At 37.2% G+C, this 16575-nt stretch overlaps 1 protein-coding gene across 1 annotated transcript; it reads left to right on the top strand.

Annotated features, from left to right (window-relative positions):
• Positions 1-27: 27 nt before the first annotated feature.
• LOC308387036 (uncharacterized protein) lies at positions 28-16258 on the top strand (the record flags this gene model as incomplete). The annotated part of the gene is given in 2 exon segments (XM_080866910.1): positions 28-16203; positions 16205-16258. Coding segments are annotated over 2 exon segments (16230 nt in total).
• Positions 16259-16575: the final 317 nt, after the last annotated feature.

Here is a 16575-nt window from a genome sequence, read left to right as displayed (position 1 = left end):
AGAAGACAAACAAAAGAAGTGGAAATCATGAAAAAGGAATTACAGAGTGAAAGAGCAAAAGTGGAGAGTCTGATGAGGAATCTGAAGAAGAAGCAAGAAGAGCTTGAACGTGCAAAGGGAATCATGAGTGAAGAAAAAGAAGAGATGAAAGAGATGAAGACTGACATTGCCAAAGAACGAGAACTGTTGTTGAAGGAAAGGAGAAATATGGAAGAAGAGCGGTCTGAGATGGAAATGAGAGGAGACCAAGTCATGGATGAAATGAAATTGCTAGAGATTCTGAAAGTGAAACTTCAACAACTGAAAGAGGATATAAAAGCCAAAATGGAGAGATTACTACAAAATGTTGACAACAGGTCAAGGCTGCAAACAGTGTTGGAAGAAAAACTTCCAACCCAAGACGAACTGAAAGAAAGCATTCGCTGTTTCACTGAAATGTTAGAGAGAGAAAAGGAAGGTGTGAGAAGTATCCTTTCAGAAATGGTCACCAAGAGAGAAAGCACAGAAAATGAATGGAAGCAGCAGTTTGAACTGGACAAACGAGAGCTTGATGAAGTGAAAGAAGATCTGAGACACGACAGAGAAGATCTGGAGAGAGAAAGTGAGGTGTTGAATAAAGAGAAAATGGATTTGAAGGTGTTGATGTCTGACATCAAGAAACAATTTGAAATATTGGAAGAAAAGAAACAAAATATAAAAGAAGAACGAGACTCAATGGAAACCATAAAGCTTGAACTGCTCAATAAGATGGAACATGTAAACAGGCTGTTACATGAGACAAATGACGAAAAAGCCAAGATTAAAAATTGTATCCTTCAGGTTCAAACGGAAAAAGAAAGACTTGAAGACATTTTAAGCAAGATTTTCTTAACACATAATGAAGAAAAAGTCAAGGAAGATGACCTCAGAAGACAAACAAAAGAAGTGGAAATCATGAAAAAGGAATTACAGAGTGAAAGAGCAAAAGTGGAGAGTCTGATGAGGAATCTGAAGAAGAAGCAAGAAGAGCTTGAACGTGCAAAGGGAATCATGAGTGAAGAAAAAGAAGAGATGAAAGAGATGAAGACTGACATTGCCAAAGAACGAGAACTGTTGTTGAAGGAAAGGAGAAATATGGAAGAAGAGCGGTCTGAGATGGAAATGAGAGGAGACCAAGTCATGGATGAAATGAAATTGCTAGAGATTCTGAAAGTGAAACTTCAACAACTGAAGGAGGATATAAAAGCCAAAATGGAGAGATTACTACAAAATGTTGACAACAGGTCAAGGCTGCAAACAGTGTTGGAAGAAAAACTTCCAACCCAAGACGAACTGAAAGAAAGCATTCGCTGTTTCACTGAAATGTTAGAGAGAGAAAAGGAAGGTGTGAGAAGTATCCTTTCAGAAATGGTCACCAAGAGAGAAAGCACAGAAAATGAATGGAAGCAGCAGTTTGAACTGGACAAACGAGAGCTTGATGAAGTGAAAGAAGATCTGAGACACGACAGAGAAGATCTGGAGAGAGAAAGTGAGGTGTTGAATAAAGAGAAAATGGATTTGAAGGTGTTGATGTCTGACATAAAGAAACAATTTGAAATATTGGAAGAAAAGAAACAAAATATAAAAGAAGAACGAGACTCAATGGAAACCATAAAGCTTGAACTGCTCAATAAGATGGAACATGTAAACAGGCTGTTACATGAGACAAATGACGAAAAAGCCAAGATTAAAAATTGTATCCTTCAGGTTCAAACGGAAAAAGAAAGACTTGAAGACATTTTAAGCAAGATTTTCTTAACACATAATGAAGAAAAAGTCAAGGAAGATGACCTCAGAAGACAAACAAAAGAAGTGGAAATCATGAAAAAGGAATTACAGAGTGAAAGAGCAAAAGTGGAGAGTCTGATGAGGAATCTGAAGAAGAAGCAAGAAGAGCTTGAACGTACAAAGGGAATCATGAGTGAAGAAAAAGAAGAGATGAAAGAGATGAAGACTGACATTGCCAAAGAACGAGAACTGTTGTTGAAGGAAAGGAGAAATATGGAAGAAGAGCGGTCTGAGATGGAAATGAGAGGAGACCAAGTCATGGATGAAATGAAATTGCTAGAGATTCTGAAAGTGAAACTTCAACAACTGAAGGAGGATATAAAAGCCAAAATGGAGAGATTACTACAAAATGTTGACAACAGGTCAAGGCTGCAAACAGTGTTGGAAGAAAAACTTCCAACCCAAGACGAACTGAAAGAAAGCATTCGCTGTTTCACTGAAATGTTAGAGAGAGAAAAGGAAGGTGTGAGAAGTATCCTTTCAGACATGGTCACCAAGAGAGAATGCACAGAAAATGAATGGAAGAAGCAGTTTGAACTGGACAAACGAGAACTTGATAAAGTGAAAGAAGATCTGAAACATGACAGAGAAGATCTGGAGAGAGAAAGTGAGGTGTTGAATAAAGAGAAAATGGATTTGAAGGTGTTGATGTCTGACATCAAGAAACAATTTGAAATATTGGAAGAAAAGAAACAAAATATAAAAGAAGAACGAGACTCAATGGAAACCATAAAGCTTGAACTGCTCAATAAGATGGAACATGTAAACAGGCTGTTACATGAGACAAATGACGAAAAAGCCAAGATTAAAAATTGTATCCTTCAGGTTCAAACGGAAAAAGAAAGACTTGAAGACATTTTAAGCAAGATTTTCTTAACACATAATGAAGAAAAAGTCAAGGAAGATGACCTCAGAAGACAAACAAAAGAAGTGGAAATCATGAAAAAGGAATTACAGAGTGAAAGAGCAAAAGTGGAGAGTCTGATGAGGAATCTGAAGAAGAAGCAAGAAGAGCTTGAACGTGCAAAGGGAATCATGAGTGAAGAAAAAGAAGAGATGAAAGAGATGAAGACTGACATTGCCAAAGAACGAGAACTGTTGTTGAAGGAAAGGAGAAATATGGAAGAAGAGCGGTCTGAGATGGAAATGAGAGGAGACCAAGTCATGGATGAAATGAAATTGCTAGAGATTCTGAAAGTGAAACTTCAACAACTGAAGGAGGATATAAAAGCCAAAATGGAGAGATTACTACAAAATGTTGACAACAGGTCAAGGCTGCAAACAGTGTTGGAAGAAAAACTTCCAACCCAAGACGAACTGAAAGAAAGCATTCGCTGTTTCACTGAAATGTTAGAGAGAGAAAAGGAAGGTGTGAGAAGTATCCTTTCAGACATGGTCACCAAGAGAGAATGCACAGAAAATGAATGGAAGAAGCAGTTTGAACTGGACAAACGAGAACTTGATAAAGTGAAAGAAGATCTGAAACATGACAGAGAAGATCTGGAGAGAGAAAGTGAGGTGTTGAATAAAGAGAAAATGGATTTGAAGGTGTTGATGTCTGACATCAAGAAACAATTTGAAATATTGGAAGAAAAGAAACAAAATATAAAAGAAGAACGAGACTCAATGGAAACCATAAAGCTTGAACTGCTCAATAAGATGGAACATGTAAACAGGCTGTTACATGAGACAAATGACGAAAAAGCCAAGATTAAAAATTGTATCCTTCAGGTTCAAACGGAAAAAGAAAGACTTGAAGACATTTTAAGCAAGATTTTCTTAACACATAATGAAGAAAAAGTCAAGGAAGATGACCTCAGAAGACAAACAAAAGAAGTGGAAATCATGAAAAAGGAATTACAGAGTGAAAGAGCAAAAGTGGAGAGTCTGATGAGGAATCTGAAGAAGAAGCAAGAAGAGCTTGAACGTGCAAAGGGAATCATGAGTGAAGAAAAAGAAGAGATGAAAGAGATGAAGACTGACATTGCCAAAGAACGAGAACTGTTGTTGAAGGAAAGGAGAAATATGGAAGAAGAGCGGTCTGAGATGGAAATGAGAGGAGACCAAGTCATGGATGAAATGAAATTGCTAGAGATTCTGAAAGTGAAACTTCAACAACTGAAGGAGGATATAAAAGCCAAAATGGAGAGATTACTACAAAATGTTGACAACAGGTCAAGGCTGCAAACAGTGTTGGAAGAAAAACTTCCAACCCAAGACGAACTGAAAGAAAGCATTCGCTGTTTCACTGAAATGTTAGAGAGAGAAAAGGAAGGTGTGAGAAGTATCCTTTCAGACATGGTCACCAAGAGAGAATGCACAGAAAATGAATGGAAGAAGCAGTTTGAACTGGACAAACGAGAACTTGATAAAGTGAAAGAAGATCTGAAACATGACAGAGAAGATCTGGAGAGAGAAAGTGAGGTGTTGAATAAAGAGAAAATGGATTTGAAGGTGTTGATGTCTGACATCAAGAAACAATTTGAAATATTGGAAGAAAAGAAACAAAATATAAAAGAAGAACGAGACTCAATGGAAACCATAAAGCTTGAACTGCTCAATAAGATGGAACATGTAAACAGGCTGTTACATGAGACAAATGACGAAAAAGCCAAGATTAAAAATTGTATCCTTCAGGTTCAAACGGAAAAAGAAAGACTTGAAGACATTTTAAGCAAGATTTTCTTAACACATAATGAAGAAAAAGTCAAGGAAGATGACCTCAGAAGACAAACAAAAGAAGTGGAAATCATGAAAAAGGAATTACAGAGTGAAAGAGCAAAAGTGGAGAGTCTGATGAGGAATCTGAAGAAGAAGCAAGAAGAGCTTGAACGTGCAAAGGGAATCATGAGTGAAGAAAAAGAAGAGATGAAAGAGATGAAGACTGACATTGCCAAAGAACGAGAACTGTTGTTGAAGGAAAGGAGAAATATGGAAGAAGAGCGGTCTGAGATGGAAATGAGAGGAGACCAAGTCATGGATGAAATGAAATTGCTAGAGATTCTGAAAGTGAAACTTCAACAACTGAAGGAGGATATAAAAGCCAAAATGGAGAGATTACTACAAAATGTTGACAACAGGTCAAGGCTGCAAACAGTGTTGGAAGAAAAACTTCCAACCCAAGACGAACTGAAAGAAAGCATTCGCTGTTTCACTGAAATGTTAGAGAGAGAAAAGGAAGGTGTGAGAAGTATCCTTTCAGACATGGTCACCAAGAGAGAATGCACAGAAAATGAATGGAAGAAGCAGTTTGAATTGGACAAACGAGAACTTGATAAAGTGAAAGAAGATCTGAAACATGACAGAGAAGATCTGGAGAGAGAAAGTGAGGTGTTGAATAAAGAGAAAATGGATTTGAAGGTGTTGATGTCTGACATCAAGAAACAATTTGAAATATTGGAAGAAAAGAAACAAAATATAAAAGAAGAACGAGACTCAATGGAAACCATAAAGCTTGAACTGCTCAATAAGATGGAACATGTAAACAGGCTGTTACATGAGACAAATGACGAAAAAGCCAAGATTAAAAATTGTATCCTTCAGGTTCAAACGGAAAAAGAAAGACTTGAAGACATTTTAAGCAAGATTTTCTTAACACATAATGAAGAAAAAGTCAAGGAAGATGACCTCAGAAGACAAACAAAAGAAGTGGAAATCATGAAAAAGGAATTACAGAGTGAAAGAGCAAAAGTGGAGAGTCTGATGAGGAATCTGAAGAAGAAGCAAGAAGAGCTTGAAAGTGCAAAGGGAATCATGAGTGAAGAAAAAGAAGAGATGAAAGAGATGAAGACTGACATTGCCAAAGAACGAGAACTGTTGTTGAAGGAAAGGAGAAATATGGAAGAAGAGCGGTCTGAGATGGAAATGAGAGGAGACCAAGTCATGGATGAAATGAAATTGCTAGAGATTCTGAAAGTGAAACTTCAACAACTGAAGGAGGATATAAAAGCCAAAATGGAGAGATTACTACAAAATGTTGACAACAGGTCAAGGCTGCAAACAGTGTTGGAAGAAAAACTTCCAACCCAAGACGAACTGAAAGAAAGCATTCGCTGTTTCACTGAAATGTTAGAGAGAGAAAAGGAAGGTGTGAGAAGTATCCTTTCAGAAATGGTCACCAAGAGAGAAAGCACAGAAAATGAATGGAAGCAGCAGTTTGAACTGGACAAACGAGAGCTTGATGAAGTGAAAGAAGATCTGAGACACGACAGAGAAGATCTGGAGAGAGAAAGTGAGGTGTTGAATAAAGAGAAAATGGATTTGAAGGTGTTGATGTCTGACATCAAGAAACAATTTGAAATATTGGAAGAAAAGAAACAAAATATAAAAGAAGAACGAGACTCAATGGAAACCATAAAGCTTGAACTGCTCAATAAGATGGAACATGTAAACAGGCTGTTACATGAGACAAATGACGAAAAAGCCAAGATTAAAAATTGTATCCTTCAGGTTCAAATGGAAAAAGAAGGACTTGAAGACATTTTAAGCAAGATTTTCTTAACACATAATGAAGAAAAAGTCAAGGAAGATGGCCTCAGAAGACAAACAAAAGAAGTGGAAATCATGAAAAAGGAATTACAGAGTGAAAGAGCAAAAGTGGAGAGTCTGATGAGGAATCTGAAGAAGAAGCAAGAAGAGCTTGAACGTGCAAAGGGAATCATGAGTGAAGAAAAAGAAGAGATGAAAGAGATGAAGACTGACATTGCCAAAGAACGAGAACTGTTGTTGAAGGAAAGGAGAAATATGGAAGAAGAGCGGTCTGAGATGGAAATGAGAGGAGACCAAGTCATGGATGAAATGAAATTGCTAGAGATTCTGAAAGTGAAACTTCAACAACTGAAGGAGGATATAAAAGCCAAAATGGAGAGATTACTACAAAATGTTGACAACAGGTCAAGGCTGCAAACAGTGTTGGAAGAAAAACTTCCAACCCAAGACGAACTGAAAGAAAGCATTCGCTGTTTCACTGAAATGTTAGAGAGAGAAAAGGAAGGTGTGAGAAGTATCCTTTCAGACATGGTCACCAAGAGAGAATGCACAGAAAATGAATGGAAGAAGCAGTTTGAACTGGACAAACGAGAACTTGATAAAGTGAAAGAAGATCTGAAACATGACAGAGAAGATCTGGAGAGAGAAAGTGAGGTGTTGAATAAAGAGAAAATGGATTTGAAGGTGTTGATGTCTGACATCAAGAAACAATTTGAAATATTGGAAGAAAAGAAACAAAATATAAAAGAAGAACGAGACTCAATGGAAACCATAAAGCTTGAACTGCTCAATAAGATGGAACATGTAAACAGGCTGTTACATGAGACAAATGACGAAAAAGCCAAGATTAAAAATTGTATCCTTCAGGTTCAAACGGAAAAAGAAAGACTTGAAGACATTTTAAGCAAGATTTTCTTAACACATAATGAAGAAAAAGTCAAGGAAGATGACCTCAGAAGACAAACAAAAGAAGTGGAAATCATGAAAAAGGAATTACAGAGTGAAAGAGCAAAAGTGGAGAGTCTGATGAGGAATCTGAAGAAGAAGCAAGAAGAGCTTGAACGTGCAAAGGGAATCATGAGTGAAGAAAAAGAAGAGATGAAAGAGATGAAGACTGACATTGCCAAAGAACGAGAACTGTTGTTGAAGGAAAGGAGAAATATGGAAGAAGAGCGGTCTGAGATGGAAATGAGAGGAGACCAAGTCATGGATGAAATGAAATTGCTAGAGATTCTGAAAGTGAAACTTCAACAACTGAAGGAGGATATAAAAGCCAAAATGGAGAGATTACTACAAAATGTTGACAACAGGTCAAGGCTGCAAACAGTGTTGGAAGAAAAACTTCCAACCAAAGACGAACTGAAAGAAAGCATTCGCTGTTTCACTGAAATGTTAGAGAGAGAAAAGGAAGGTGTGAGAAGTATCCTTTCAGACATGGTCACCAAGAGAGAATGCACAGAAAATGAATGGAAGAAGCAGTTTGAACTGGACAAACGAGAACTTGATAAAGTGAAAGAAGATCTGAAACATGACAGAGAAGATCTGGAGAGAGAAAGTGAGGTGTTGAATAAAGAGAAAATGGATTTGAAGGTGTTGATGTCTGACATCAAGAAACAATTTGAAATATTGGAAGAAAAGAAACAAAATATAAAAGAAGAACGAGACTCAATGGAAACCATAAAGCTTGAACTGCTCAATAAGATGGAACATGTAAACAGGCTGTTACATGAGACAAATGACGAAAAAGCCAAGATTAAAAATTGTATCCTTCAGGTTCAAACGGAAAAAGAAAGACTTGAAGACATTTTAAGCAAGATTTTCTTAACACATAATGAAGAAAAAGTCAAGGAAGATGACCTCAGAAGACAAACAAAAGAAGTGGAAATCATGAAAAAGGAATTACAGAGTGAAAGAGCAAAAGTGGAGAGTCTGATGAGGAATCTGAAGAAGAAGCAAGAAGAGCTTGAACGTGCAAAGGGAATCATGAGTGAAGAAAAAGAAGAGATGAAAGAGATGAAGACTGACATTGCCAAAGAACGAGAACTGTTGTTGAAGGAAAGGAGAAATATGGAAGAAGAGCGGTCTGAGATGGAAATGAGAGGAGACCAAGTCATGGATGAAATGAAATTGCTAGAGATTCTGAAAGTGAAACTTCAACAACTGAAGGAGGATATAAAAGCCAAAATGGAGAGATTACTACAAAATGTTGACAACAGGTCAAGGCTGCAAACAGTGTTGGAAGAAAAACTTCCAACCCAAGACGAACTGAAAGAAAGCATTCGCTGTTTCACTGAAATGTTAGAGAGAGAAAAGGAAGGTGTGAGAAGTATCCTTTCAGACATGGTCACCAAGAGAGAATGCACAGAAAATGAATGGAAGAAGCAGTTTGAACTGGACAAACGAGAGCTTGATAAAGTGAAAGAAGATCTGAGACACGACAGAGAAGATCTGGAGAGAGAAAGTGAGGTTCTGAATAAAGAGAAAATGGATTTGAAGGTGTTGATGTCTGACATCAAGAAACAATTTGAAATATTGGAAGAAAAGAAACAAAATATAAAAGAAGAACGAGACTCAATGGAAACCATAAAGCTTGAACTGCTCAATAAGATGGAACATGTAAACAGGCTGTTACATGAGACAAATGACGAAAAAGCCAAGATTAAAAATTGTATCCTTCAGGTTCAAATGGAAAAAGAAAGACTTGAAGACATTTTAAGCAAGATTTTCTTAACACATAATGAAGAAAAAGTCAAGGAAGATGGCCTCAGAAGACAAACAAAAGAAGTGGAAATCATGAAAAAGGAATTACAGAGTGAAAGAGCAAAAGTGGAGAGTCTGATGAGGAATCTGAAGAAGAAGCAAGAAGAGCTTGAACGTGCAAAGGGAATCATGAGTGAAGAAAAAGAAGAGATGAAAGAGATGAAGACTGACATTGCCAAAGAACGAGAACTGTTGTTGAAGGAAAGGAGAAATATGGAAGAAGAGCGGTCTGAGATGGAAATGAGAGGAGACCAAGTCATGGATGAAATGAAATTGCTAGAGATTCTGAAAGTGAAACTTCAACAACTGAAGGAGGATATAAAAGCCAAAATGGAGAGATTACTACAAAATGTTGACAACAGGTCAAGGCTGCAAACAGTGTTGGAAGAAAAACTTCCAACCCAAGACGAACTGAAAGAAAGCATTCGCTGTTTCACTGAAATGTTAGAGAGAGAAAAGGAAGGTGTGAGAAGTATCCTTTCAGAAATGGTCACCAAGAGAGAAAGCACAGAAAATGAATGGAAGCAGCAGTTTGAACTGGACAAACGAGAGCTTGATGAAGTGAAAGAAGATCTGAGACACGACAGAGAAGATCTGGAGAGAGAAAGTGAGGTGTTGAATAAAGAGAAAATGGATTTGAAGGTGTTGATGTCTGACATCAAGAAACAATTTGAAATATTGGAAGAAAAGAAACAAAATATAAAAGAAGAACGAGACTCAATGGAAACCATAAAGCTTGAACTGCTCAATAAGATGGAACATGTAAACAGGCTGTTACATGAGACAAATGACGAAAAAGCCAAGATTAAAAATTGTATCCTTCAGGTTCAAACGGAAAAAGAAAGACTTGAAGACATTTTAAGCAAGATTTTCTTAACACATAATGAAGAAAAAGTCAAGGAAGATGACCTCAGAAGTCAAACAAAAGAAGTGGAAATCATGAAAAAGGAATTACAGAGTGAAAGAGCAAAAGTGGAGAGTCTGATGAGGAATCTGAAGAAGAAGCAAGAAGAGCTTGAACGTGCAAAGGGAATCATGAGTGAAGAAAAAGAAGAGATGAAAGAGATGAAGACTGACATTGCCAAAGAACGAGAACTGTTGTTGAAGGAAAGGAGAAATATGGAAGAAGAGCGGTCTGAGATGGAAATGAGAGGAGACCAAGTCATGGATGAAATGAAATTGCTAGAGATTCTGAAAGTGAAACTTCAACAACTGAAGGAGGATATAAAAGCCAAAATGGAGAGATTACTACAAAATGTTGACAACAGGTCAAGGCTGCAAACAGTGTTGGAAGAAAAACTTCCAACCCAAGACGAACTGAAAGAAAGCATTCGCTGTTTCACTGAAATGTTAGAGAGAGAAAAGGAAGGTGTGAGAAGTATCCTTTCAGAAATGGTCACCAAGAGAGAAAGCACAGAAAATGAATGGAAGCAGCAGTTTGAACTGGACAAACGAGAGCTTGATGAAGTGAAAGAAGATCTGAGACACGACAGAGAAGATCTGGAGAGAGAAAGTGAGGTGTTGAATAAAGAGAAAATGGATTTGAAGGTGTTGATGTCTGACATCAAGAAACAATTTGAAATATTGGAAGAAAAGAAACAAAATATAAAAGAAGAACGAGACTCAATGGAAACCATAAAGCTTGAACTGCTCAATAAGATGGAACATGTAAACAGGCTGTTACATGAGACAAATGACGAAAAAGCCAAGATTAAAAATTGTATCCTTCAGGTTCAAACGGAAAAAGAAAGACTTGAAGACATTTTAAGCAAGATTTTCTTAACACATAATGAAGAAAAAGTCAAGGAAGATGACCTCAGAAGTCAAACAAAAGAAGTGGAAATCATGAAAAAGGAATTACAGAGTGAAAGAGCAAAAGTGGAGAGTCTGATGAGGAATCTGAAGAAGAAGCAAGAAGAGCTTGAACGTGCAAAGGGAATCATGAGTGAAGAAAAAGAAGAGATGAAAGAGATGAAGACTGACATTGCCAAAGAACGAGAACTGTTGTTGAAGGAAAGGAGAAATATGGAAGAAGAGCGGTCTGAGATGGAAATGAGAGGAGACCAAGTCATGGATGAAATGAAATTGCTAGAGATTCTGAAAGTGAAACTTCAACAACTGAAGGAGGATATAAAAGCCAAAATGGAGAGATTACTACAAAATGTTGACAACAGGTCAAGGCTGCAAACAGTGTTGGAAGAAAAACTTCCAACCCAAGACGAACTGAAAGAAAGCATTCGCTGTTTCACTGAAATGTTAGAGAGAGAAAAGGAAGGTGTGAGAAGTATCCTTTCAGAAATGGTCACCAAGAGAGAATGCACAGAAAATGAATGGAAGCAGCAGTTTGAACTGGACAAACGAGAACTTGATAAAGTGAAAGAAGATCTGAGACACGACAGAGAAGATCTGGAGAGAGAAAGTGAGGTTCTGAATAAAGAGAAAATGGATTTGAAGGTGTTGATGTCTGACATCAAGAAACAATTTGAAATATTGGAAGAAAAGAAACAAAATATAAAAGAAGAACGAGACTCAATGGAAACCATAAAGCTTGAACTGCTCAATAAGATGGAACATGTAAACAGGCTGTTACATGAGACAAATGACGAAAAAGCCAAGATTAAAAATTGTATCCTTCAGGTTCAAATGGAAAAAGAAAGACTTGAAGACATTTTAAGCAAGATTTTCTTAACACATAATGAAGAAAAAGTCAAGGAAGATGGCCTCAGAAGACAAACAAAAGAAGTGGAAATCATGAAAAAGGAATTACAGAGTGAAAGAGCAAAAGTGGAGAGTCTGATGAGGAATCTGAAGAAGAAGCAAGAAGAGCTTGAACGTGCAAAGGGAATCATGAGTGAAGAAAAAGAAGAGATGAAAGAGATGAAGACTGACATTGCCAAAGAACGAGAACTGTTGTTGAAGGAAAGGAGAAATATGGAAGAAGAGCGGTCTGAGATGGAAATGAGAGGAGACCAAGTCATGGATGAAATGAAATTGCTAGAGATTCTGAAAGTGAAACTTCAACAACTGAAGGAGGATATAAAAGCCAAAATGGAGAGATTACTACAAAATGTTGACAACAGGTCAAGGCTGCAAACAGTGTTGGAAGAAAAACTTCCAACCCAAGACGAACTGAAAGAAAGCATTCGCTGTTTCACTGAAATGTTAGAGAGAGAAAAGGAAGGTGTGAGAAGTATCCTTTCAGAAATGGTCACCAAGAGAGAAAGCACAGAAAATGAATGGAAGCAGCAGTTTGAACTGGACAAACGAGAGCTTGATGAAGTGAAAGAAGATCTGAGACACGACAGAGAAGATCTGGAGAGAGAAAGTGAGGTGTTGAATAAAGAGAAAATGGATTTGAAGGTGTTGATGTCTGACATCAAGAAACAATTTGAAATATTGGAAGAAAAGAAACAAAATATAAAAGAAGAACGAGACTCAATGGAAACCATAAAGCTTGAACTGCTCAATAAGATGGAACATGTAAACAGGCTGTTACATGAGACAAATGACGAAAAAGCCAAGATTAAAAATTGTATCCTTCAGGTTCAAACGGAAAAAGAAAGACTTGAAGACATTTTAAGCAAGATTTTCTTAACACATAATGAAGAAAAAGTCAAGGAAGATGACCTCAGAAGTCAAACAAAAGAAGTGGAAATCATGAAAAAGGAATTACAGAGTGAAAGAGCAAAAGTGGAGAGTCTGATGAGGAATCTGAAGAAGAAGCAAGAAGAGCTTGAACGTGCAAAGGGAATCATGAGTGAAGAAAAAGAAGAGATGAAAGAGATGAAGACTGACATTGCCAAAGAACGAGAACTGTTGTTGAAGGAAAGGAGAAATATGGAAGAAGAGCGGTCTGAGATGGAAATGAGAGGAGACCAAGTCATGGATGAAATGAAATTGCTAGAGATTCTGAAAGTGAAACTTCAACAACTGAAGGAGGATATAAAAGCCAAAATGGAGAGATTACTACAAAATGTTGACAACAGGTCAAGGCTGCAAACAGTGTTGGAAGAAAAACTTCCAACCCAAGACGAACTGAAAGAAAGCATTCGCTGTTTCACTGAAATGTTAGAGAGAGAAAAGGAAGGTGTGAGAAGTATCCTTTCAGAAATGGTCACCAAGAGAGAAAGCACAGAAAATGAATGGAAGCAGCAGTTTGAACTGGACAAACGAGAGCTTGATGAAGTGAAAGAAGATCTGAGACACGACAGAGAAGATCTGGAGAGAGAAAGTGAGGTGTTGAATAAAGAGAAAATGGATTTGAAGGTGTTGATGTCTGACATCAAGAAACAATTTGAAATATTGGAAGAAAAGAAACAAAATATAAAAGAAGAACGAGACTCAATGGAAACCATAAAGCTTGAACTGCTCAATAAGATGGAACATGTAAACAGGCTGTTACATGAGACAAATGACGAAAAAGCCAAGATTAAAAATTGTATCCTTCAGGTTCAAATGGAAAAAGAAAGACTTGAAGACATTTTAAGCAAGATTTTCTTAACACATAATGAAGAAAAAGTCAAGGAAGATGGCCTCAGAAGACAAACAAAAGAAGTGGAAATCATGAAAAAGGAATTACAGAGTGAAAGAGCAAAAGTGGAGAGTCTGATGAGGAATCTGAAGAAGAAGCAAGAAGAGCTTGAACGTGCAAAGGGAATCATGAGTGAAGAAAAAGAAGAGATGAAAGAGATGAAGACTGACATTGCCAAAGAACGAGAACTGTTGTTGAAGGAAAGGAGAAATATGGAAGAAGAGCGGTCTGAGATGGAAATGAGAGGAGACCAAGTCATGGATGAAATGAAATTGCTAGAGATTCTGAAAGTGAAACTTCAACAACTGAAGGAGGATATAAAAGCCAAAATGGAGAGATTACTACAAAATGTTGACAACAGGTCAAGGCTGCAAACAGTGTTGGAAGAAAAACTTCCAACCCAAGACGAACTGAAAGAAAGCATTCGCTGTTTCACTGAAATGTTAGAGAGAGAAAAGGAAGGTGTGAGAAGTATCCTTTCAGAAATGGTCACCAAGAGAGAATGCACAGAAAATGAATGGAAGAAGCAGTTTGAACTGGACAAACGAGAGCTTGATAAAGTGAAAGAAGATCTGAGACACGACAGAGAAGATCTGGAGAGAGAAAGTGAGGTTCTGAATAAAGAGAAAATGGATTTGAAGGTGTTGATGTCTGACATCAAGAAACAATTTGAAATATTGGAAGAAAAGAAACAAAATATAAAAGAAGAACGAGACTCAATGGAAACCATAAAGCTTGAACTGCTCAATAAGATGGAACATGTAAACAGGCTGTTACATGAGACAAATGACGAAAAAGCCAAGATTAAAAATTGTATCCTTCAGGTTCAAACGGAAAAAGAAAGACTTGAAGACATTTTAAGCAAGATTTTCTTAACACATAATGAAGAAAAAGTCAAGGAAGATGACCTCAGAAGTCAAACAAAAGAAGTGGAAATCATGAAAAAGGAATTACAGAGTGAAAGAGCAAAAGTGGAGAGTCTGATGAGGAATCTGAAGAAGAAGCAAGAAGAGCTTGAACGTGCAAAGGGAATCATGAGTGAAGAAAAAGAAGAGATGAAAGAGATGAAGACTGACATTGCCAAAGAACGAGAACTGTTGTTGAAGGAAAGGAGAAATATGGAAGAAGAGCGGTCTGAGATGGAAATGAGAGGAGACCAAGTCATGGATGAAATGAAATTGCTAGAGATTCTGAAAGTGAAACTTCAACAACTGAAGGAGGATATAAAAGCCAAAATGGAGAGATTACTACAAAATGTTGACAACAGGACAAGGCTGCAAACAGTGTTGGAAGAAAAACTTCCAACCCAAGACGAACTGAAAGAAAGCATTCGCTGTTTCACTGAAATGTTAGAGAGAGAAAAGGAAGGTGTGAGAAGTATCCTTTCAGAAATGGTCACCAAGAGAGAAAGCACAGAAAATGAATGGAATCAGCAGTTTGAACTGGACAAACGAGAGCTTGATGAAGTGAAAGAAGATCTGAGACACGACAGAGAAGATCTGGAGAGAGAAAGTGAGGTGCTGAATAAAGAGAAAATGGATTTGAAGGTGTTGATGTCTGACATCAAGAAACAATTTGAAATATTGGAAGAAAAGAAACAAAATATAAAAGAAGAACGAGACTCAATGGAAACCATAAAGCTTGAACTGCTCAATAAGATGGAACATGTAAACAGGCTGTTACATGAGACAAATGACGAAAAAGCCAAGATTAAAAATTGTATCCTTCAGGTTCAAATGGAAAAAGAAAGACTTGAAGACATTTTAAGCAAGATTTTCTTAACACATAATGAAGAAAAAGTCAAGGAAGATGACCTCAGAAGACAAACAAAAGAAGTGGAAATCATGAAAAAGGAATTACAGAGTGAAAGAGCAAAAGTGGAGAGTCTGATGAGGAATCTGAAGAAGAAGCAAGAAGAGCTTGAACGTGCAAAGGGAATCATGAGTGAAGAAAAAGAAGAGATGAAAGAGATGAAGACTGACATTGCCAAAGAACGAGAACTGTTGTTGAAGGAAAGGAGAAATATGGAAGAAGAGCGGTCTGAGATGGAAATGAGAGGAGACCAAGTCATGGATGAAATGAAATTGCTAGAGATTCTGAAAGTGAAACTTCAACAACTGAAGGAGGATATAAAAGCCAAAATGGAGAGATTACTACAAAATGTTGACAACAGGTCAAGGCTGCAAACAGTGTTGGAAGAAAAACTTCCAACCCAAGACGAACTGAAAGAAAGCATTCGCTGTTTCACTGAAATGTTAGAGAGAGAAAAGGAAGGTGTGAGAAGTATCCTTTCAGAAATGGTCACCAAGAGAGAATGCACAGAAAATGAATGGAAGCAGCAGTTTGAACTGGACAAACGAGAGCTTGATAAAGTGAAAGAAGATCTGAGACACGACAGAGAAGATCTGGAGAGAGAAAGTGAGGTTCTGAATAAAGAGAAAATGGATTTGAAGGTGTTGATGTCTGACATCAAGAAACAATTTGAAATATTGGAAGAAAAGAAACAAAATATAAAAGAAGAACGAGACTCAATGGAAACCATAAAGCTTGAACTGCTCAATAAGATGGAACATGTAAACAGGCTGTTACATGAGACAAATGACGAAAAAGCCAAGATTAAAAATTGTATCCTTCAGGTTCAAACGGAAAAAGAAAGACTTGAAGACATTTTAAGCAAGATTTTCTTAACACATAATGAAGAAAAAGTCAAGGAAGATGACCTCAGAAGTCAAACAAAAGAAGTGGAAATCATGAAAAAGGAATTACAGAGTGAAAGAGCAAAAGTGGAGAGTCTGATGAGGAATCTGAAGAAGAAGCAAGAAGAGCTTGAACGTGCAAAGGGAATCATGAGTGAAGAAAAAGAAGAGATGAAAGAGATGAAGACTGACATTGCCAAAGAACGAGAACTGTTGTTGAAGGAAAGGAGAAATATGGAAGAAGAGCGGTCTGAGATGGAAATGAGAGGAGACCAAGTCATGGATGAAATGAAA

Source organism: Rhamphochromis sp. 'chilingali', assembly GCF_963969265.1.
Source record: "Rhamphochromis sp. 'chilingali' genome assembly, chromosome: 19".
In the NCBI taxonomy this organism is placed as follows: Eukaryota; Metazoa; Chordata; class Actinopteri; order Cichliformes; family Cichlidae; genus Rhamphochromis; species Rhamphochromis sp. 'chilingali'.
This window is presented reverse-complemented; position numbering and strand designations above follow the sequence as displayed.